General features: G+C 39.8%; 1 protein-coding gene across 15 annotated transcripts in view; it reads left to right on the top strand.

Annotated features, from left to right (window-relative positions):
* The window catches only part of PDE4D (phosphodiesterase 4D), a 1,514,231-nt gene that overhangs the window by 1,456,917 nt on the left and 31,869 nt on the right, over nt 1-25,445 (top strand). For 14 of the 15 annotated variants that reach the window (XM_066375385.1, XM_066375376.1, XM_066375345.1 and 11 more), the window contains one exon: nt 3,480-3,592. In XM_066375385.1, coding sequence (XP_066231482.1) covers nt 3,480-3,592 — 113 coding nt within the window. Of the gene's footprint in view, nt 1-2,904; nt 3,394-3,479; nt 3,593-25,445 lie in introns of those variants that run through there. The other variant, XM_066375482.1, reaches the window with a different exon arrangement.

Raw genomic sequence — 25,445 nt, 5'->3', positions numbered from 1 at the left:
TATTGTTCTTTTTTTTCATTCTCCAGAGTTATACAGCATATATAGAAGATGTTAGAACTTAAAATACATCTATATAGCACATTATGATTGCACCCAAATTTTCATCATAAAAATAGCTTATCTATGACTTTGATGTAAAGTAGATCGGAAACAAGTTGTCCCTATCATCCCTGTACTGCCTTCTTAAGAGCAAGTCCTGTATCCAAGTGCATAATGTTTTGAAGTGTTGGAACTTCCCTGAATTACATTTATATTACTATAAAAAAATAAACTCTGAAATATAATATGTGGTACTACATCCTGTTAGGCCTAAGGCCTGTATTTCTGAGAAGCTTTGAAAGTTGATGAAGATGGGAGGGAATTACTTACATGGGAGCTCAGACTCTGAGAGAATTGAAGTACAGGGAAGAGGAACATGGAAAGCCAAGACTTAGCAGAATGGAGAGGGGGTTCCTGGCTTCCGACATAACCAGTGACTGGAAAGATGACAGTAAAAAAAGCCTACACACAATGGTTTTCACTTTTAACCCATTGGATATGCTAACAATGGACAAATAACCCAAAATAAGCCATTTTTTTCTTAAAACTGCCTATATCTCTATTTAATATAGTAGAGAGATGAAAAGAGTAAAAACAAAACTATATAGTAGATGTACTACCATCACAACTAGGTACTGCTGTGCTGGCCTATGGAATATATTAAGAACAATGAAAATGTGTTATGGTCATAGGCTTAACTATTGTTTATGATCTTAAGGATATGGGATTACAAGGGACTTTCTACATCGGTGTAATGTTTCAATTTTTATAACAAGCATGTTATATTTTTATATTCTTTTTTTTTTTTTTTTTGTATTTTTCTGAAGCTGGAAACGGGGAGAGACGGTCAGACAGACTCCCGCATGCGCCCGAGGGGGATCCACCCAGCACGCCCACCAGAGGCGATGCTCTGCCCCTCTGGGGCGTCGCTCTGCCGCGACCAGAGCCACTCTAGCGCCTGGGACAGAGGCCAAGGAGCCATTCCCAGCGCCCGGGCCATCTTTGCTCCAGTGGAGCCTTGGCTGCGGGAGGGGAAGAGAGAGACAGAGAGGAAGGAGGGGGGATGGAGAAGCAAATGGGCGCTTCTCCTATGTGCCCTGGCCGGGAATCGAACCCGGGTACCCCGCACGCCAGGCCGACGCTCTACCGCTCAGCCAACCGGCCAGGGCTTATATTCTTATAATCAGGGCACAGCTGTATAGATAAAATACTTTATACTTACTATTTAAAACTATCTTTAAGGTTGTTCCTTTTGTTAGAGATAAAATTTCCTGTCTTATATTTTATAACTCACCTGGTAAAGTTTAGGCAGTTGTTCACCTCAATTACATATCTACAGAGAATGGTGTGGAAGAAAAACAACAGTAGAATAAAAGAGACAAATTTAAACCTAGAGTTCTCAAAGTGAACAGCAACAGTTCAAGAAGAATCCTTGATAACAATGAGCCATGTGGTACATGTAACAAATACTTTGAAAGTTATTCCAACTTTTTCAAAATGTTATATAAAAACTACCTGGAAAATCCCAGGAGCCTAAGATTCAGTCTGTGAACTTCTTTGTTTTGCCACTGATCACTTACAGAGCCTAAATTTCAAGGGCAGAATGTCTTCTTTAGTACCCGTAGATGCCAAGACAAAGAAAAGCCATCTCAACAACTTCATGTAAGCTTTTCAGTGTATTCTTTCTAATGGAAAATAACAAAGTTTTATAAGGTAGACTCTTGGGAGTTTAGATATTTCCCCCTCTGAGAGGTTTGCTTATCCGCATGCTAATATAGTGAGGTTCTCCCAATTGATCTGTTTATGAGGAGTCCCCATGGTCCCCAGGATCAGCTTTTGTGAATAGAACAGGCTTTCATATGAAGCCTTTGTATATGGTCTTTTCATTTTATCACATTTGTAGTTTATTCTGCGCATGGTAAATAGAAACACCCTTCCAGACTTTTTCCCTTGGCATCACAAGACCATTCTAGTCTCTGATTTGCAATTCCACAGACGACTGGATCACCTATGCAGGGCATGTGTAAATTGCCCATACTATGAGGGGTATTCACAGTGCTGTTGCTTTAAGATAACTCTTAGACAATTCTGAATGTTAAATTACAGCATATTGACAAATCTGAGACTTTTAAAGCGTTCCAGCCCACAACATTGCATGTTTCTGTTTGCTTATGTCCGCTCCAAAATTTAGAGTCTGGTACTTAGCAGGGGCTGGGTACTGAAAGGGACTGAATCTTGGTAAAATATTTTATTCCCACAACCTCTCTGTCCCACTGAAGTAGGTAAATCCTAAACCCTCAGAAACGAAGGCTCAAAACCCTAAAACCCAAACCTTCAGAAACAGTTGCGCGGGTCCTAATTAACCTTGTGTGTGCAGCCCGTCAGGCTCTCCCGCAAAACCTCCCAGGAAGCAGCTGTGGTGGAAACGATGAGGCTATAGCAATCGGGGCTACCGGGAGGGGCAGCGGCTCCGCGGGGGCTCGGGGTCCCCGCGGGGCAGGTGCGCGGCCGCGCGCGTGCGCGCCAGGTTTCGCTGGAGCCCCGCGGCCAGCGCGACCCCAGGCAGCTGGCGGGTGGCGGGCGCTCCACGCCGGGTTTTCCGCCGCTCCCCTCGCGCAGACCCACAACAGCCCCACAGTCACACTCGCTCGCTCCCGCGCCTCTCCGGCTCAGCTTCAAAGCGAGAGGCGCCGGGCTGTGCGGGGTGATGCCACGGCGAAGCAGCGGGGTGCCCGGAGCAGAGGCTGCGGGGAAGCGCGCGGCGCGGGGGGCTGGGCAGGCTTAGGCAATTCGGAATCTTCTTGTAAGGGAGTTGGGGGGGTGCTGTGAGGGGCGCGAGGGGGAGTGTTCCCGGAAAGCCGCGGCGATGGAGCGGCGCTGCGCCCGCCGCCCGAGGAGTTGAGAAAGAAAACAGGAAACGTGGTGGCCGCGCACCCGGCCGCGGCTGATTCATTCGCTTTGAGTGGAGGCTCAGCAGGCGGGGCGGCGCGGAGACGCGACTCGCGGCTGGCCACGGGGGAGATCGGGCGGTGGACCAGACGCTCCCTCCGTGGGGCGGGTCCCGAGGCGCACGCGCCACCCCCTTCGTCATCCTCAAGGACTAGGACTCTGGCCCGCCGCACCGTCTCAAAGTCGCATCGTGGGGTTTTTGTCCGTGTCTCCGTGCAAAAGTTGGCTTGCCGCACTTTGCGCGCCCTCCCTGGACGCTGAACTGAGACGCCAACCTGGAGAGATCGTGCTTTCCCGAGGCCGGCTGCCCCGCTCGCAGAGCCTCGGCCCCCCTCGCGGTGCCCGGCTCGGCAATATGAAGGAGCAGCCCTCATGTGTGGGCACCGGGCATCCGAGCATGGCGGGGTATGGCAGGATGGCCCCCTTTGAACTCGCTGGCAGCCCCGTGAAGCTCTTGAGAACTGAGTCCCCCTTTCCCTATCTCTTCGCAGAGGAGGCCTACCAGAAACTGGCCAGCGAGACCCTGGAGGAGCTGGACTGGTGTCTGGACCAGCTAGAGACCCTGCAGACCAGGCACTCCGTCAGTGAGATGGCCTCCAACAAGGTAAGCCCCTGCTTGCTCTCACCGAGTGCCCTGGTCGGTTGATTGGCCCCGGGATATATGTACAGAGATTTGTTACACTTAATGCATGTTGGCGGTTCTGCTCTCTTCAAGGGAGGTTCCTGAGTCTGTGCCTTCCCGCTCTCTTATATTCGTTACAGATAAATTAAACATTTTGCAAAAGTAGCTTTTACATAGTTTGAATGCAGTACCTCCAGGATACAGTGATTTTTTTCGGGGGTGGCAGGAGCAGAGACTCGTGACACTTTGCCCTTGCAGCAGAAACCCGGTCTGGTCTATTGGCATTGCATGTTTAAGGGTATTCTTGGGATTCCCGTTTAGAAATAAGAGTCGCTGGAGGTCAGTGCAATCTCTTGGATGTCACCACCTACTGCACTCAAACTGAACTTGGAACCTCAGCCCTCATTTATTTAGGTGTCAGGGTACCGTGTCAAAACTGAGCCTTTATGTGTTCACTTGGCTGTACCTGTCCAGAAGAAACGCCAGCAAAGTTAGAAAATTCATTTTGATCTTTACCTTTATTTCCTTGAGTCTTGGAGAGAAAAGTCCAGTTTTCTAAGGTCATTTAGTTGCAGTGATGCTTCAATGGGGCATTTGTGCCGTATGTGCCAAAGTACTGGTCTTGGTGATTAATGGAGTTTTGGGAGCTGAAAAGTAACCTTCAGCCTGACAGCTGTAAAGCAAGGTAGAGTGTTGTGTTTTGTTTTACTTTTTTGATATTCCTGTCTTTGTCTTTGGCTGTGTAAGGAAATAATTGATGATGTATGTTTTTCATGAGTATTGGCTGAGAGGATAGGAAAGGAGGCATGCCCATGTTGGATGCAAATGGCGGAGGGATTCAGTGAGTAAGGACTGGAAAGTTTGTGTGACAATTAGTAATAGTTGCTTCTTAAGGATACTATTTAATTTTTGGCCATCTGTTTACAAGGTCAGGAAGGTTATACCATTTTCTCTGTTTATGTGCACATATTTTTTAAAGTAATGCTTTTTTTTTTTTCAGCTTACCCTAGTTTTTGTCCCACCTGTTTTTTTCTCGTGCAGTTTTTAAAAATACCATAGCATACCCGTCACTTTCCTTATTGTTGGCAGTGCTTATATAGCTAGCTTTGTTTTTAGGTGAACAGTTACGTTCAAATAAACAAAATAAAAAGGACTCTCCAGTCACTGTCTGCAGGCACTAACCTACCCATAAGCACGCCGACCTACCCATTTGAACACTAGTGATCAGATCTGAATTTTTTTTTTCCATCTGGGCCTCATTTCTAAATTTGGTATGACTCCTCATCAAAATGGTTGGTTAGTGCTCTCCTACTACCTGCTATGACATTAGGTGCCATTGTTCTACCTGGAGAACTAATTCTTAATTTATCAAATTTTTAAAATATAAGTTGTGCTTTCATAATTTGATTCATAATAGCAGTAGATGAAGCTGAGTATCTCCATTGGCCTACCTGCTGAATGGGACCATTCTACAGTGGGCCTGAGCTCTTAATTCTCTTCTCTGGTTAATTTTGTGTAGTACAAGAAAGAGCATGACCCAAAGGCACCTAAAGAGATATGCAAGTATTTGCTTATGTTTTCAAGTTGATTGGACTGTACTTTTTCAGCCAAATGAACCCTAGCAGCTACACTTTTCCCCCCAAATCCATACTTCTTAATGATGAGACCTGTCTTAAAAGTTAACATGGTATCTAACAATTATACATGACAACTGTCAAGTAATTAATTTATCTACATTTTAAGATTTAAAAAAAGGAAGACTTTAGGTCACAATAATTGCTCAGAATGATTCCTTTCTTTTAAAGGTACCACATAAGAGGGATTTTTTTTTAATCCTCATTTGTCAAGGAAACCTAAATTAGACTTTATGTTAATTTACAAGTTTAGTATGGGAGTTGGGTTCATTTGGTTGAAGTGCAATCTAGGTTAAGTGAGAAAAGACTTTTTGAAAATGTAGTCATTGTAGTAGTGTTTATGCCTTATGGCTGATTGATTAATTTTTTAACTTTTTAACATTAAAAAATTTTAACTCAGATGAAGCTGTTGCTTAAACTTTTAATGTCTAGCCACTCATTTTTATTAACCCATTCATTTCTGAATGAGTGCTAAACTCATGTGGCTTTTTATAGATGAAAAAGGATTAGCCTAACAGGGCCGGAGGGAGGAATCTCTCTCTTGGTAAAGGTTGTAAAGTGACCCTTCTGCTTGATAACAAGGACACGAATAAGTCACATCCACATGAGCTGTAAACTGAGTTGGAGCAGCTGATCTGAAGGTCCCCGTAAGTGAACCTAAGTCTGAACTGGAATTGTGACAGCTTGTATCACACGGCTACTAGGTAGTTTGATATCTCTTGAGTATGAATGAATAAGTCTGAAGCATAGCTTTGGGTTATGTTTTATTACCAGCCGTTCTTTCTACATATACCTGTTCGAACCAACCAATGTTTTCGGGTTATACTGAAAAGTCATGATGTCTTCCCCTGTTTTCTTCTTTCTTGAGGGTTTGTTTTTTTGGGTTGTTGTTTTTTTTTTACTCGAATAAATTAAAATAACAATAAAAAGACTAGTAAGGATCAGGCTTTATAAGTGATTGTATAGAAAACTATACAAATAACCACTGTATCTCTGCGATGATTATTATGAAGATGGATATGGATGTCAGGAAAAGGATATTGATTTCTTTAAATCCATTTAGCAAATTGGGTTAACAGATTCTTCATTTTTTTTTTTAATCTAAATGGAAAGAATCTAAATTATTAGCAGTTTTTAAATGATGCTTTAGAAGCAACTAGCTATATTTCCTCATTGGTATTACAATGTGCATAATGCTTATTGATGGTATTGAGAAGGGAAAATCATTGAATTCTTGTCCAAGGCCAGATTTGGCAGTAATACATGTAGGATACTTGTACCAAGTAGGGTAAAAGGCTCCAGATGGCATTTAATTTGAGTGGTTAAATCTACAGCATTTACCCTCATAAACACATTAATCTGCCTGAGATTTGTACAGATTTCCCTTGGAACCTCCTTGCTATAGTTGAAGGAGATTTTAGTGGGGTCTCAAAGCTTTGGAGGCAAACAGACCTGGAAGTTAAATCATGATTTTATTCCTTGATAGCTAGCTGAGTTACATTAGAGAAATGACAGACGTTTTTAGCTTCAGTTTCCTTAACATAAGATGGACACAATATCGATTTTAAAAGGTCAATACAGGAATTTGAAAGAATAAAATAACTAGTAAATAAGAAATGCCTGACAATAGTAGGCACTGTACCTGCTGTTGGTATTATTACTTGAGATTTAGGTCAAACCTCATTGGCTGCCTTAGCTTAAATATGTATTGTTGTTTTTTAACGTTCAGTTGTAATTTATGCTTGACATTTTAAGTTTCATGGGTTTTCATAATATAATTATTAAATATCTGCCTTTAGTGTACATTTCTATATTCTAAAAATGCTTAAATTTTATTTGCATTTTTTTTTGGTATAGACATAAACATTTTGAAGTTCTAATTAGAAGTTTAGTCTTATATTCTAGTTACAAAATTTCAGACAAAAGAGCAGAATATTCTTTTGTTTTACACTAAAACTAAAAAAAAAAAAACAGTTCCTATTAATTTTTAGAACATTTAAAACATAATCTTGGGTTAGCAGAATATTCTTTTGTTTTACACTAAAACTAAAAAAAAAAAACACAGTTCCTATTAATTTTTAGAACATTTAAAACATAATCTTGGGTTATCTGTTTTATGGCACATTTAATGGTCACATTTCCAGTCTTTTGTACAGATTTGCAAAGCAAAAAGACCGTTTTAGATGTTTTTAATGCATTGTAGTTTCACGGTGTTTTGGGGAGGCCTGGAGCCTAACTCGGGGTTTTCAAGGATTATACTACAGAACCCTATAACTTGGGCCACTTGTGACCTAATAGAGCCCATTTCACCAGGCCTTAATGTAAGTGCAATAATGTTTGAAGGAGGAAACAAAATCATTTTGATTTCCCCTAAAAATATACCACTCTAAAAATGTTTATTTTTGCCCCTCCTCTTTAATTTTGGGGCAGTTCCTTGTCTTGTTGCTGGAAACTACTGTGATTCAAGCTGAAAGTCTGACTTGAAGTTAGGATTCAAGCATCCTTCTAAGAGACTTAAGGTTTTTCTTTAGTTCGTTCCATATGTCTGTAGGCCAATTTTGCAAACAAAAGTGATCATTATTCTTTGTGGGATTTATTTTGTCTATTTGTTTATAAAGAAATAACTCTATCATGTTTCTGTTGCCTGTCCATTAAATTGCTTTCCTGGGGGTACTTTTTCTTAGTGCTTTCATTGTCTGCTCCCCCTGCTGCTGTGTAATAGTCAGTGCATACAAAACATACACTAGAGCTTTCTGCAATTGATGATACATTTTCTTCTGGGAAGGAGGGGTCCTAGAGTGAATATAGGATGTTCATAGCTAAATCCAAAGCTATTTCAGAATTACATGAGTATAGCAGAACAGAGACAAATGCTTAACTTTAGCTAGGAAGGAAGCTGAAGTTAGTTGGGAAAGGTATTTTAATGTTATGGAAAACAAATAACAGGTAACAGTTTTCTACATTAAAATTTGTTGACATAGTATTAAGAGAATTGTTAAAAACTAATAAACGTGTCGGAAGAGAAAAATTTTAATATTAAAAGTATTTTTGTAACTAGAGAAACTCAACTTATTAGTGTTTTGAGTTTGCTGTCTACTTTTTCATTGAAAGTAGATTTGGCAAAGATTTATGTAGTTTAATGTGTGCCAGCCGGTTGGCTCAGCGGTAGAGCGTCGGCCTGGCGTGCGGGGGACCCGGGTTCAATTCCCGGCCAGGGCACATAGGAGAAGCGCCCATAAGCGCCCATTTGCTTCTCCACCACCCCCCCTCCTTCCTCTCTGTCTCTCTCTTCCCCTCCCGCAGCCAAGGCTCCATTGGAGCAAAGATGGCCCGGGCGCTGGGGATGGCTCCTTGGCCTCTGCCCCAGGCGCTAGAGTGGCTCTGGTCGCGGCAGAGCGACGCCCTGGAGGGGCAGAGCATCGCCCCCTGGTGGGCAGAGCGTCGCCCCTGGTGGGCATGCCGGGTGGATCCTGGTCGGGCGCATGCGGGAGTCTGTCTGACTGTATCTCCCCATTTCCAGCTTCAGAAAAATACAAAAAAAAAAAAAATGTGTGCCATAGTTATTGTGAAGGATTGGGAATGTTTTTTTTCTTATCATTAATGTTAGGAAAAATGCTTTCTTTGTTTTAATTTTAAGTAATAATGGAAAGGGGAATTATTTTTAACAAATTTTATGTTTCATCAAATAGTAAAGCCCTTGACTTTAATAACACTGTGGAATAAAACAAATCTTCAGTTGTCTCTATTACCATCAACTCAGTTCTTGTATTAATCAATATTTAGTGGCAGTAAGTTTAAATATTCCTAACATTTAATTATCAAAAACTTCTAATATTTGTGATTTGATAATTAAGGCATTACTAGAGAAATTGTTTACAGTTATTACATTTTGACTTAATTCTAGGATAGAGGTAACTTCCTCCCCAGAGCATTGTGAACTATGTTCCTTTTTTTCCCCCCAATACAAAAAGGCTTGGCCAAGATAGAATAATACTTTTCCCAATGTTATGGGTAGATTAAACAAATTTTTTTTCCAGGTAGCAAGGATGACAGATAATGTATTTGTTCAGGTTAAAATTTCTGATAGACACATAATTGTAGCTGTTACTTAAGGTACACATATCTGGCTGATGTGACATGCTATAAATGTTATGATTTCCAGTTAATCCATAGAATATATAGAATCTGATTTTCTCTTTTTCAGAAACAGACGAACCCTCTAAAAGAGCAAATAGCTGAGGCTTATTTTATAATGGCATAGCTCTGCCAGGGTGGTGGAGCACTACCTGGCTACTTGTTGCGGTAGTTTAATTGGCTCTATTAGTCTGTGATCTTTCTAGGAACTAGAGAGCTGGGTAGCCCTTTAATACTCACACTGGTTTTAAAAGACATTTCAAGAAGGCATATTCTTTTATTCACTCTAACAGGGATGGGAAGTGAGCCTTGATATTTGATTAAACAATGAACAGTTCTGCTCTGTTTATTAGTTAAATTGGATGATAATGGGTTAATTATCCTTTGCACTTAGAGTGAATACAGTACTTTATCTTTAATGAAGTACTTTTCTTTATTAGTGGTTATTATTCTGGGCATTTTGTTATTGTTTTGCTATACTTTGTGTACTTTGATGAGGATGAATGATGTTTAGTTCCTGGCCTGATGTGTATACCCATAATGCCTATGGCAGCTTTGTAGAGTGGAAAGAACATAGATGATTTTTGTCACGTGAACTTGGTTTCATATTCTAGCTGTACTGCTTCCTACCTCATATATTGGGCAACATGCCTTACTTCTCTGATTCTCAGTTTCTTCATTTATAAATGGGGATAATAAAAGGGGAAAATAAAATTGAAAAGTTGTTGAGAGCCCTAATGGATGCAAAGCCTAGTTTGGTGCACAGCACATACTGGGGGCTTCATAAGTTACATGTAAGTTTTTCAGTGTCTAAAATACCGTATTTTACGCTCCATAAGACGCACCTGACCATAGATGCACCTAGGGTTTTAAGGAGGAAAATAAGAAAAAAAATATTCTGAACCAAATGGTGTTAAAATATTTAATAAAATATACCACAATAATATTTCAACGATGTAAACTCAACAGCAGTATTAACAACCATTAGCACTGTTATTAACAAGTGACAAGAGACTTTAATGTTCAAATACACTTCTTGTTGTCTGAGAACCCCAGGAACTCATCATCGCGAGTGTCAGAATTTAAGAAGCTCAGTTGCTCACAATCACTGCTATCACTTTCTTCGCTATTTTCATATATGCTACCATCTTCGATGCCATCTAAGGCATTGGCAATGAGCTGGTACTCATTCTACATATGTTTACCTGCACAGTGTCTGCAGCAGCTAAAAAAAATGAACATTCGCTCCATAAGATGCACGGGCATTTCCCCTCCACTTTGGGGGCGGGGGGGAGTGTGTCTTATGGAGTAAAAAATATGGTATTTTTTAAAAGATTGAGGAAGCCTGACCAGGCAGTGGCGCAGTGGATAGAGTGTTGGACTGGGATGTGGAGGACTCAGGTTTGAAACCCCAAGGTCACCGGCTTGAGCGTGAGCTTATCTGGTTTGAGCAAAAGCTCACCATCTTGAGCCCAAGGTCACTGGCTTGAGCAAGGGGTCACTCATTCTGCTGTAGCCCCCCAGTCAAGGCACATATGAGAAAGTAATCAATGAACAACTAAGGTGCCGCAATGAAGAGTTGATGCTTCCCATCTCTCTCCCTTCCTGTCTGTCCCTGTCTGTCCCTCTGTCTGTCTCTCTGTCTCTGTCAAAAAAAAAAAGGATTGAGGAAAACCATGTGTCATATATGCCTTACAATTTAATAAAATACTATATCTTGGAAGAAAAACATGACCTTTCTTTTCTTTTGTTTTAATTTTATTTAGAAAATTAAATTTAATGGGGTGACATTGATCAATAAGAGTACACAGATTTCAGGTAAACATTTCTATAGCATTTGAACTGTAGATTGTGTTGTGCGCCTGTCACCCCAAGTCAAATCATTTTCCATCACCATATATTTGTCCCTCTTTATTCCTTTCTCCTCCAACACCCTCCCCAACATGACCTTTATATTCTGTAATAAATAACAGTCTAATTTAGTATTACTTAAAGTTTGTGTCCATTCATAATTGCTATATATTGAATGTTTTTATTTAAAGCATTTTTTTTTCCTGAAGTTAGAAGTGGGGAGGCAGACAGACTCCTGCATGCGCCTGACCAGGATCCACCCGGCATGCCCACCAGGGGGCGATGCTCTGCCCATCTGGGACATTGCTCTGTTTTGACCAGAGCCATTCTAGCGCCTGAGGCAGAGGCCATGGAGCCATCCCCAGCACCCGGGCCAACTTTGCTATAATGGAGCCTTGGCTGCAGGAGGGAAAGAGAGAGACAGAGAGGAAGGAGAGGGGGAGGGGTGGAGAAGCAGATGGGCACTTCTCTTGTGTGCCCTGACCGGGAATCAAACCCAGGACTTCCACACACTGGGCTGACGCTCTACCACTGAGCCAACCAGCCAAGACCTAAAGCATTTCTTTTTAAATTGTATATACCCACCTGAATGTCTCATCTTAACCAAGGATATACAGAAAACCATGGATTTGAAGTCCTAGTTACATTTTTTTCTAGTAAACATTAAAATTGTAATGTAATAAAAAAGCATTTTACTTACCACTCACAGACACAGGGCACACTTTTGGATATACAGTTCTGAATTAGCAGCAAGAACAAGTTTGAGGGTCATTTTTGGTTAGAAAAATTTGTTTCAAATAACCTATCGTTTTCCTTCTCTGCCATTCATGGGATCCCTTGACTAGGGGAAAAATGGAAAATTTTATAATCAGAAATCTCTCATGCACTAGACATTTATTCCTCAGGCAGAACGGTCTATGGATTTAGAGCATCTCCCTGGATTAGAATCACTCTGCCTTTTATTAGATGTAAATTTACCTTCTATGCTTTGGTTTTCTCATCTGTTAAATAGTTGCTGTGACAATTTAATAAATTAAAAGATGGAAATTGTTTAGACAGAGTCAGAAACATAGTAGGTGCTCAGTTATGTCCAAGCATGTATTTCTATCTATAAAGGAATACCATCTGTCTTTTCTTTTATTGTGGGAGTGAGGAGGGCCAGAGAAAGTGTTTCTTTGCCATTCTGATGCCTACACTTTCAACAAGCATTTAATAGGAAAGGGAATGGTGAATTAACCCTTTGAGTAGTACAAATATTTATGTATGTCCTCATGTCTCCTGACCATCCAGAATACAATCGTAAGAAAAATTTTTATTTTAAAAATGTATAAGGCAGTGGTCGGCAAACTCATTAGTCAACAGAGCCAAATATCAACAGTACAATGATTAAAATTTCTTTTGAGAACCAAATTTTTTAAACTTAAACTATATAGGTAGGTACATTTCTTATCAAGATAGCACCTGCACGTGGTATTTTGTGGAAGAGCCGCACTCAAGGGGTCGAAGAGCCGCATGTGCCTGGTGAGTCGCAGTTTGCTGACCAGGGGTGTAAGGCAACATTAAAAAAAGGCAAGTGTATATTCTTGTTTCCATAAATTGGTTATCAAACAAACATGATTTTAAGTTAATAAAACTCTTAACTGGAACTAATTTCATTTTTTGAAAAAGAACTCACTACTGGGGGTCAGCGAAAATGAAAAAAAACCCACTACTCAAAGGGTTAATGATGTTGATACTCACCGAAGAGGACTATTAGAATTTTTCACTTACTGTTTTTTCCTTTCAATGACTTTTCCAGGACTTTACCTTTCGTTTCTTTGTGTAATTTTTCAGGACAGCCCATCAGTCTGGCATGAATCTCTTATTAGTATTTAATAACGTGATGGCGAACCTTTTTATAAAAACCACCCACTTTTGGTCAACCTGGTCCCTCCTGCCCACTAGTGGGCGTTTCAGCTTTCATGGTGGGTGGTAGCAGAGCAACCAAACAGCACTGCAATTGACCCACCATGAAAGCTGGAACTAGTGGGCAGGAGGGACCAGGTTGACCAGCAATGCAAAAGTGGGCGGTTTTTATAAAAAGGTTTGCCATCACAATTTAATGCCAAGAAATGTGTATTAAAGACATAGTATCTCATTGCACCTCTCAACATCTTCACTTTGTATTATATGTATATGATGAGAAAGCCTAAAGCATTGACATTCCAGAAGCAATGAACACACCTAGCACTCTCAGCTTGGTTTCTAAAATCATTCTCCAATCAGATGTATCAGGAGTTCTTGGAGAAATAACTGATTCTAGAACTGGGACAGGAAATGAGGCTGAAGCATGTTTTCCCACATCAAGGGGAGCATATCAAAGGAACACAAGAGCGTACTTGTGAAAGAGCTCCCAATTACCAGAGCTTAAAGTATTTGATCAAGAAAATAAATGAGTGTTGGGTCATAACCAAAAATACATTTTTTAAACTCCATGAGTTGGTACCGATATAAATATCTTATTGAGTAAATAATCAAACAGGGAAAATAGACAGATCTCCTGTGCAGGAGAATTCCAGATAATAGGTCGATAGTCAACCCTCAAGGAGGAAAACTACTCACTCTTTAAGGGTGTGCTGTGCATATTGACTTCCTCCCAAAAAGCAGAATATGGGAAAGGGAATAGAGCACCTCCATGGCAGAGAAACCCAACAAGCACACACTAACTCAGCCAGGTCATCAAAGTCAACATCAGCAGAGATGAGTCGTGTTGTAGAATGTACCCTTAATATGATATAATGATGAAAATGGTACTTTACATCTGTGGTCTTCCTACCAAAAACACTGATCATGAGAAAAACATCAGATAATTTCTCGTTGAGGGACATTCAACAAAATACCTAATCAGTACTCCTCAAAACTGTCAAAGCCATCATCAAATATAAGAAAAATCTGAGAAACTGTGACAGCCAAGAGGAAGCTAAGGAGACAATTAAGTGTAATGTGCTATCTTGGATGGGATCCTGGAACAGAAAAAGAACACTGGGTGAAAACTAAGGAAATCTGAGTAAAGTTAGACTTTAGTTACAATAATGTATCGAAATTGGTTCAATAACTGTGAGAAATGTGCCGTACTAGTGAAAGATAATAACAGGTAAAGCTGGGTGTGGCACATACGGAAACTGTATTTTTCTTGCCAGTTTTTCTACAACTAAAACTTTTCTAAAACAAAAAGTTTATTGAACAAATCTTAACCATCATTTATAGGCCTACCTAAAATGCTACCTCCTCTACAAAGCCTTTTCTGTTACGTCTCCTCCCATCTCTTCCACCCGGCCTCCCCTAGAGGGTGTAATGCCTTTCTTCTTTGACCCTCCACAGGAACCACGTTTGTGGTTCTCTTCATTCCTCGTACAATATCTGTGTTTTTGTTTTATTCTCATTACATTGTACATTAGGTCATTAGTCTTATTTCTCCAGCCTCAATAACATCACCAGAAGGCCTTGTTGAGGAGGTAGGTGCTCAATAAATATTAGATGAATTGTGTGAATGATATTGTTGTGGTGATCTTTGAGGTACAGCTTTAAATGTTCTGTTCTCAGTGTTGTAGGAATCATTACTGACCAATCTTAGGAACTAAGGTTAGTTTTATACTTAAGAGAGCTTAGAAAATCAAAGTTCTTTGTTGATGGGTAATAGTTTCAATTTTACTGTCTGTCAGACCTTTTGAAATGGAAACATTTGGTCAAAGAATTGAAGAAATTTATCCTAATTTTTCTAATGTAATTTGAATGGAAGTAATATAAATTAATAAAATGATAGTATCTGTTTCTGCCTACTTAGTTCTTTAGTAGTTTTGGTAGTATTTTAGCATAATCAATATTTCAGAGCATCATTGTTACTGTTATTCATTATTTATTTCAGACCCAAGCCTCATAATGTTAGCACAAAAGAGGCAGGAGTGATCATTTGTCTCCTGCCCCAAACATGTCCAGGTCTACCTCTGTATAGAAATCTCTTACTTTCTTATGTAGTTCACTTTCAAGAGTGTCTTTGCATTATTTTGGGTAATCTGTGTAGCCTTTTTCTCAACTAATATTCATAAACCATAGGTTGGAGGTATACTTTTTTCTCTTTGTGTAAATAGAATATAAGCCATGTTTCTGATAAACAGGTGAATTAAATCGCTGTTCAAACACATAAACTGAATTTTCTACCATGCACTCAAAAAATTTATGAAGGCTCTATAGGCCTTGTAACCCAGAAAACAGTGTCACTGTATCATTTTGAGTTGATCACACAAATTAGTACCATATGCATGATGTTTGTTAATGCAAATGCTGTTCTCACCTTGAACTCAGTGCATTATAGGTGATGCCTTTCAAGAAAGGTGTTTTCCTTTCACTGACAATAATCCTGGTCATTTCCCATTTAAGAATCTTAGTTCTGCTTATAGACACTCATCTCAGAAATTTTAACATAGTTTATGCTCAGATTAGTCTAATCTCATTTAAATTAAAATTTTGTAAGACAGAACCATACAGGTTATGTTGATGGCCTTGAATAATTCTCTTTAGGTCTTTGTCACCTATCTACTTTAGCAACAACATTCTTATTAGAGGTTTTTTTCAACTAAACATGTGACATATCTGAATACTTCCCCTGCTACCCTGGGAGGAAAAGATGTGTTGGCTGGCATTTGTTAGCGAGCATCCTGTGCAGCTTTACCCAAAGCATGCTTGGGTTCCCGTCAGCATCTCTGGTCGACTACACTGTAATCCCCATAGTGGCAGCCTCTGGTTTTTATTACTGGAAAGGAGTGTGCTGTGCAGACATAGGCACCAAAATAGGAAACACCTCAGTCTTTCATAAACAGGTCTGGAGAGTAGAAAGAACAGGCCTGACAGGAAAGTGTCCATAGCAACCAGGCAGAGATGAGGTTGGCATCGTGGAGTAAGTGCAGGCTAATATCCGTCGTCTTCATTTCAGAAAATTGCTGGTTGATTTAAGGCTGTTTTCCATTGTTGGCACAGCAGTGTTTTTGTTGCTTTGTTTTTGTTTCAGACATAAATATGAATTAAGATATCTTAAATAATACTCTCTGGAATATTTTACAAGGATATATTAAAGTGTTTTACTTTTGTTACTCTCCTTTAATTCTACTTGATCATTTCAAATCAAACCAATTAGGAATAAAGAACAGATATGTCATTACAGTGGGAAATTATTTTCTAAAAATTATACAAAAATCAAAGCGTCAGGTGTCTGCCTAAAGAATTATATATTAAACTGAATTATACAGAACTACAAAGAAAATAACATTTTTAGTAAGATTATGTTCTGTTGTTTATGCCTTTACATAAAGTTTAAGTTTTAGAAAAAGAGTGTATTCCTTGATCAAGAAACCTTCTGTTTTATATATATATATATATATAGTAGGGGTTTTTTTTAAGCTTCAGAAAAATAATGTACAGCTTTAATAATGATGGTCTTTGTCACAGAATTTAAGAAGAGGGTAAATTTCAAATTTGGAAGGCTTTAACAGTTTTTAATAGAGAGATAGAATGCTTGTATGGGTACTTGAAATATATATGTGTCATTTCAGTATTTGCAAGTAAGCCTCATTTCACAAAAGAAGTTAAAGACTGCAATGGATGAAAAAAGCTCTAATTCTATTAGAAGAATACACAAAAATTAAGATGGATTTAGGAGAAATAAAGTTTTGCATCTTTTGTAGTTTTTTGTTGTGTTTTTTTTTTTAATTTTTCTGAGGTTGGAAATGGGGAGGCAGTCAGACAGTCTCCCGCATGCACCCGACCGGGATCCACCCGGCATGCCCACCAGGGGGCAATGCTCTGCCCATCTGGGGCATCGCTCTGCTGCAATCAGAGCCACTCTAGCGCCTGAGGCAAAGGCCACAGAGCCATCCTCAGCGCCCAGGCCAACTTTGCTCCAATGGAGCCTCGGCTGCGGAAGGGAAGAGAGAGACAGAGAGGAAGGAGAGGGGGAGGGGTGGAGAAGCAGATGGGCGCTTCTCCTTGTGCCCTGGTGGGGAATCGAACCCGGGACTTCCGCACGCCAGGACGATGCTCTACCACTGAGCCAACTGGCCAGAGGCCTCTTTTGTAGTTTTTTTTTTTTTTAAGGGATTTGTTTAAAGTCTTTTAGAGATTTAGGGGTTAAGTGAGTATCGCTGGCTTGCCCTTGCCCTTTTTTTAGTAACCAACAATCCTTTTGTTGTTTTTGTTGTTGCTATTTGTTTCTCTTAACATTTCAAGTCAGTTTCAACAATATGTCTGATGAGAATGAAACTACTTAACATCTTTGGTATAAATTTTGATTTTCTGGAGTTTTCTTGTTTGTTTGTTTTCTTAGTCTTATATTCTCAGTACGGTATCTTAGAGCTCCATAATGGTAAGTGACAGTTGGATTTTAAGAAATCATAAGAATATTTTACTAGAAGCATGATTATTTCTTTAATATACATCAGGAAAGATTAGTTTATCGGAGGATATGGGCTGGACCTAACTCTTACTTTTTCTATGTAGTGGAAATGACCAATAAAATGATAAAAGGGTGCATGGTAGAAGAGACAAAAAAGACACGTTAATCATTGCAGACTGAAATCCGTCTCTGAAAAGTACAATTCAGTGAGAAAGTTACTGTTGCCTTAGACTTACTTTCAAACATGTGAATATTCCCCACGTGATACATCTGAGCAGTCTGTGACAGCTGATCAGGAAGACACCAGGATGTGCCTTTCTAAAGGAAGGCATAATCCCGATGTTTTCTCATACCTCAAACCTTACATCTCTAACTTGGTCCCAGAAATAGTAGGCTACATGCCAAAACAGTTTGCCTCATTTTTAAAGATGAGTAACTGATGCTCTATGAAACCTGTCCAAGAGCCATATGCTTCTTAATGCATGCACAGACGATTTGTTTTCTGAATGTAGCATCTGGGGAGAGGACGGGGAGATAGAAAAACAAGTGTTTGTTCTCAGGCTGCATTTTCAGTTATGTCCTAAAACTTTTTAAACTTAGTGAGCACTAGATTCCAAAATTGCATGAGCAGTTTCAGCAAAATATAATTCCTAGAGGGGATTCCTAGAGTACAGCTAATTTTACCTTCCTTATTCTCTGTGTCCTGTTGGAGCAAAAATTTTGCTCCTGTTGGAGCAAAAAGGAGCTGGCTCCTAGCTCCTAGGAAGGGTTTGATGGTGAAACAGCATGTTAGATTGAGAGTCAACTTAGCAGGCAGGTAGTTAACACAGCACAGATATAAACTAAGGGTAATGGGGTCAGTGGTATGAGAAGACCAGATGACGGAAGCAGATCTGAGATTCCGAGCTGCTGAGGTTTGGAGGGGTGGGTGAGTAGAATTGGACAGGTTAAAGCTTGATCAGTAGTGGGGAGGGATGCAGCAGATAGAATAAACTCAGGGAAGGTTTAAGCAGGTGTCAGAATTTCTAAATGACCTGTTACTATGGGTTGCCTATTTTCTTGGGTGGGGATAAACTGGGGGAGGGATGGGAGGATAGGTGGACTGACTCATGGCTAGAGTAAGAAATAAGGATGGAAGGAAAGGAAGGTAGGAGGAAGTTGTATTAGACAGAGAGATGAGGAAGGAGAAGGGTGGAAAAAGGAGGACTGTTTGACTGGACTGGCCGACCATAGGTCCTTGGCTGGACACAGATGGACCAATGTGTGTTCCTGCCCACTTTATACCTCAGGGTTCATATGGTGAAGTCTAGTTGGAATGAACCTTTCAGACAGCCTTGCAGAAAAAAAATAAATCCCCTAGTCAGTGGGATGGTATGACTGTTCAGGGGAAGACAGTCAGCTGTGGGGATGAAGGAGGCAGGGAGATCTGAGTGAGAGGGGAGATTTATAGACAGAGTGTATTTCTGAGGCTTGAGTCTGTTTTAGCACCAATAGCTGGCATCACCTCCTTCACCTGTTGCCTCCTTGAGTCCTGGCCCAGTAGCAGCATGGGTGGTTGTCACATCCAACTGCTGGGCTATCCCCCTAGGAACTTGTTGCCGGGGAGTGAGAACATGGGGCAGCAAGGTGTAAGCTGGAACAGGGTGAAGAGAAACTGTCAAAATAAGTATAAGCCGATTCCCTGTCGTATTGCGTGAGTCATTACTAGATGCCAAAAGAAAGAAGTGGTGCAACAGAACAGCAAATGACGAGCGTGAACCTTTAGCTTGATTCTGCTTTAACTCTTCTAAATTTCAACGTGCTTAACAATTTACCATCTGGATATAAATCCACCCCACACTAGAGTTAAGATCTTGGGTAATTAAGTTGCCTCAACCGCTCTGAACCTCTGTTTTCTCTGTAAATCAGTACTAACAAAATCCATGTCGCATTATTATTATGAGAATTAAATGAAAACTTAGGTCAAATGCATAGTGTAGTGCCCACACATAGTAGGTACTGTAGCCTGGTTTTAGTAAGGATAGGGATTGGAACTATTTTTAAACTTAAAGGTGAACTTTATATGCTGCCATATAAGTAACCCAATGCAACTGGAGCTTGAATCAACATGCCTGGACAACAGAGCTCTAAGAGTGTGCCTTTGAAATCCTGATACCCAGTCATGGTGATTTATGGGACCTCACTAGCTTGCATATGTGATGGCCCACTGAGTGTGTTTACTTTAGTTTTAGCCTGGTTACCTAGCACTCCATGATAGCATATTTTTATTTACACTCTTACTGACCACTTAATTATGATTACTTTGAAAGAATATATCTGAAGATAGAAATTAAAAGAAACTTATATTAGAGCTGTAAGAGTCTCAGGTAAAGAGATCTTCATTCCCTTTTGTCTGAAAATTGGTGCATTGCTTACCTGGGTGGCCTTTTAAGACCCCTCCAAATGATTTAGGGTATGATTATTAACCAAAGTGTCACATCTCAATATCAGGTTACTAGGTGTCTCTTCTTGGAGCAAATAGGAACAAGACCAGAAATAAACCCCTTCATCAGCGCCCAGATTTAAAATGACAATCCAGCTGAGAAGCAGAGGAGGGGATGAAATGACCTTGAACCCAGTTCCAGCCCATGATGAGGCCTTAGTCATGGGTCTGACACTCACCATACTAGAGGGAAAAGAAATTCCCCAGCAGTGTAATTGTTATAAGAGGTGAAATTGAGTCACTGAGTAAGTGATTGATGCCTTTCCATTTTCCACTTACTGTCAGCCACTTTGCAGAGAAGTCAAACTTTGGTATGCTTAATAAAGGTTGTTTTTTGTTTTTAATTCCAAGAAGTCATCAGAGGTGAAAGAAATTTGTGAGATCAGCCTATTCACCTGCTTTATTTTACAGATGAGGTAACAAGACACAGGAAAGATAAAGTGACCTGGAACAAAACATTCCTCTGTTACTTTTGTCAAGACTTTTTATCTTGTAGTGAATAAAATTTTTTTGTTGACAGACATGACCTTGATTGAGGTCTTTTATTGACACATTACTTTTGAATGAGATTTTTTTTTGTCTGTTTTATCTTTATTATTTGTGTTTGATACTTGACCATTCACTAGACTTGACCATTCTCTATATTCATGTGAGAAATCATTATGAGGTTTTCTGTTGTTGTTTTGTGCCTTTTGGCTTCAGATGACCACAATCCAGTATTTAAGCTTTCATTAGGGATTTTATTTTTTTATCTGGTTGTTGTAGGGCATATATTTGCTCCAGAGATTTTTATAGACGAAATGAGAGTTTTATATATGTGTGTTTTTATTCAAATGCATGGATGGATGGATGGATGGATGGATGGATGGATGGATGGATAGGTAGGTAGGTAGGTAGGTAGATAGATAGATAGATAGATAGATAGATAGATAGATAGATAGATAGATAGATAGATAGATAGATGATAGATAGATAGATGTAGACCTACACACTGAAATATGTCTGCCATGTAAGTAAGCCAACAGGTGTGTTAATGAGTGACAGAGTGATTCACTGTATTGTGGTCCTATAGAGGTGTTCAGGTATGTTTAACAGTAAAGACCAGATGATTGGGAAGTGTCTCCAGAAAGTGCTACAAAGGCTGGATGTTGGACGTTGAGAATTCATATGGGTTGCTAATGAGAAAATAGATGACATTCCAGGGGCTAGATGAGACTGGGTAGGACAGAACACACCTGTGATTTAGCTCTACACTACATATTGTGTGTTTGTGGGAATGGCTCAGTAGTGAATATTCTAGATGAGTGAGCCTGCCTGGAACAGTAATCTGACCATAGGGACAGAGGCAGGTGTGAGAAATGCCAACTAGGACCACACTGCAGAGAGCCTTAAATGCCAGAATAAGTCACTTGCCTATTATCCTGTAAGTTCTAAAGAACCCTTGCATTTTATTATAAGGAAAACAATTTTAGAAAGATAGCTATGGTGATGGTATGATGGATGGATCATATTGAGGAGACATACTGAAAGTGAGAAGAACTTGTTAGAGAATTAGGTATATTAGTGCTGAGGGACTGAAATAGGATGCAAATGAAAAGAATGGATAAGAAAGGTTGTTTGGGAAAGGTAAGACTTGGGGAGGAACTGTAGCCAGGGGAAAGTATGAAATTCTAGACCCAAATCCTAGAAAAAATGCTGGTTGGAAAATTAGAAAAAGAAGCTCATTTGAGCTGGGGGGTGGGGTGGTCAAAGATGTAGCAGTTAAAATGTTTAGACATGAAACTGAAGTGAGACTACATATTTAAGTAGAAATGCCCTATAGGTCTTCATTGTCAGAACTGGAATTCTGGTGAAATACCTTACCTGGGAGTTTCCTACACAGAGTTGATGGTTAAGACCTTAAGTCTCATCTATAAAATGGGAATATTAGTTCTTATAGGGTTGTAGGGAAAGACAGTTTTGTGAATTATTAAAACTAGTATTCTGGAAGCTATGCAGTGTATTAAAGCCATCTGATCAGTGTGTTTTCTTAGTACCACAAATGGGAGTTTTTATGTTCTAATTCACTTGCTGCCTTACCTGATAAGAGAAAGTAACAGCCTAAGCCAGGGGTCGGGAACCTTTTTGGCCGAGAGAGCCATGAACACCACATATTTTAAAACGTAATTCTGTGAGAGCCATACAACAACCCGTGTACGTTATACATTATCCAATAAAAATTTGGTGTTGTCCCGGAGGACAGCTGTGATTGGCTCCAGCCACCCGCAATCATGAACATGAGCGGTAGGAAATGAATGGATTGTAATACATGAGAATGTTTTATATTTTTAACGGTTTTTTTTTATTATTAAAGATTTGTCTGAGAGCCAGATGCAGTCATCAAAAGAGCCACATCTGGCTCGCGAGCCATAGGTTCCTAACCCCTGGCCTAAGCTATAATTGTTCATGTTTATCTTGAGACTGTTCATGTTATATCTTGTCGATCACTATTAGTGAGTGGTTGTTTTTATTTACATGTAACTGGTTAAGGATATTGACTACTCTTCTGTTTATTGCAGCTTCTAAGCCACATTTTATTTTCATTTGCTGTGTCCAGAGTGAAATCACTTTTTTTTTTTTTTTTTACAGAGAGAGAGTCAGAGAGAGGGATAGATAGGGACAGACAGACAGGAATGGAGAGAGATGAGAAGCATCAATCATTAGTTTTTCATTGCAACACCTTAGTTGTTCATTGATTGCTTTCTCATATGTGCCTTGACTGTGGGGCTACAGCAGACTGAGTAAGCCCTTGCTCCAGCCAGTGACCTTGGGTCCAGGCTGGTGAACTTTGCTCAAACCAGATGAGCCCGCGCTCAAGCTGGCGACCTCAGGGTCTCGAACTTGGGTCCTCTGCATCCCGGTCTGACGCTCTATCCACTGCACCACCGCCTGGTCAGGCCAGAATGAAATCAGTTTTAACGGGTTTAAAAAGACCTTTTGAAGAATGATCTTTACAAGCTCTTGATTTGATCATTAGGTATTAGCTCTAAGTTAAAACCAAGTTCACCCAAAGTAGAACAGTCTTACACAACAATGGAAGAAATCTAGGAGAGGAGAACTATTCAAAATGAAGAGTTGTAGGACTCCTCTCTGTGTAGAAGGTTGGACTAAATGTCTTTACAGGAACTTTCCAACTTGGAGAATTTTACGGTATTAAAGAATTATATGGCTAATGATGCCATTCTATCTAACATGTGATTGACTTGTAGTCTCACAGTGCATTAGATTCACATTTGAAAATAGAGTTTTTTGTTATAGTTTGCATTATTTTATTTTGTTTTTTTTTTTTCCTATCACCTTTATTCTCAAAATCAAGTGTTTATGTTCTTTCATCTTCTTTATTATATGCGGCTTAAGTGTCTGTCGCCGATAGCTTATTGTTTGCTTGCGTAACTGTACTAGCCAATGGGGTGAAGTTGCCATGGCTGAACACAGATTGAGCGGGTCAGGGGGAAGGTGAACATTTGTTTGCATTGGCAATCATCTGTTTTACATAAAAACTACGTCTTAACATAATTTCTTTTAAGAATGCCTCCTAGAAAATACAGCACTGAAGAGGAGAGAAAAGGAGCTAAAGCTGCACAAAAACGGCTTTCTCGACAAAAAGAAACCACTGAGCAGAGAAAGACAAGGCTTGCTTCAGTCGCAGAGCAAATCAGTCGCAGAGCAAATGCGTCTTTCTCGGCAAAATGAGATTGATGAGCATAGAGAAACAAGGCTTCCCTCAGATGCAAGACAAAAAAGCCTGTCTTGACAAAATGAGTCCCTGAGCCTGCATTTGGACACGGTCAACTTTATGTTGCCTGTTCAAAAGTTTGTGAAAGAACGGACATAAAATTAAAAATAATTGATGGTCCTCTGCAAGGCGAGCTTAAAAATGATGGAAAGATCTACACAAGAAATGTTGTGTACAAAGAGATCTTTGACATGTGAATTAACATTTTATTATTTAAATCACCTTTATTTATTGAGCTAGCGGTGGCTCTTAAGAAATGTACCGCCAGTGGTTTCCTTCATTGCACTCTACTTTAAGCAATTAAGCAAGTAGAAGGGGGAAACCCCATGGGGCACTAAGCAAAGGGGCGTCCTCGCCGCCTGCCCTGGGTAATTCAGTTTGAATTAGCAGACACCTTTGCACAAATCATTTTAATTACAATTTATAATATCTAGAACAGCGGTCATTTCGTATGACCGCCGGGCTTTCTAGTAAGGATATAAACATAGGTGAATATCCTAAAAGAATAAATGTCAAAGTGGCTAAAACCATTTTTACTGAAGTGTGACAACAAAAGTGAGCTAAGTAATTTTTTAAACTATGTTTTCAGGTCTGAGTTCTTTATTAATAAGGAGAAGTGTAGGTACATCTTGCTCAGACACAATTAGATAAATCAAGTTGTTTTTTCCAGTACTTTAGATCCCGTAATTTAGTCTCAAGATATAATAACAATCACTTTTAATTTAAAAAATTGTTTAAAAGCAGTATTTTGAAAGAAAGTGACTGCTATAGAGTTACTGATGATTATCTACCCTATACTGTATTTTATGGATAATAATGTGTACTAAAATATGGCAAGATTTCCTTTCCCAGCAAAATAGCAACAGCATCTAATTTGAATTCCAGAAGAGAATAAGAGAGAATGGGGAAAGGAAATGATCTAGGATTTCAGTTGAATCCCAAGCAGGGACAATTTTAAAAAGAAACCCACATCCCAATATATCCTAGAGCAGGGGTCCCAAACTTTTTACACAGGGGTCATTTCACTGTCCCTCAGACCGTTGGAGGCCGGACTATAAAAAAACTATGAACAAATCCCTATGCACACTGCACATATCTTATTTTAAAGTAAAAGAACAAAACGGGAACAAATATAATATTTAAAATAAAGAACAAGTAAATTTAAATCAACAAACTGACCAGTATTTCAATGGGAACTTATGGGCCTGCTTTTGGCTAATGAGATGGTCAATGTGCTCCTCTCATGGACCACCAATGAAAGAGGTGCCCCTTCCGGAAGTGCGGCAGGGGCTGGATAAATGGCCTCGGGGCTGTATGCGGCCCACAGACCATAGTTTGGGGACCCCTGTCCTAGAGAAACCACAGACACATAGATCTCAACAAAGCCAGAGAGAAGAGGCAGATTTTCTAAAAGGAAACAATAATTAAATTGATAGCTGTTTAACTTGTGGGAGGTGGCAGTGGTTCATCTGCTTAGAAGAAATCATATCACATCTGAAAGCATAGCTGCAAGGGCATCTGGGATCTGGAGTTTT

This window comes from Saccopteryx leptura, chromosome 1 (genome assembly GCF_036850995.1).
Source record: "Saccopteryx leptura isolate mSacLep1 chromosome 1, mSacLep1_pri_phased_curated, whole genome shotgun sequence".
Classification (NCBI taxonomy): Eukaryota; Metazoa; Chordata; class Mammalia; order Chiroptera; family Emballonuridae; genus Saccopteryx; species Saccopteryx leptura.
Note: the sequence above shows the minus strand (reverse complement) of the source record. Positions and strands in the feature narration are given on the sequence as shown.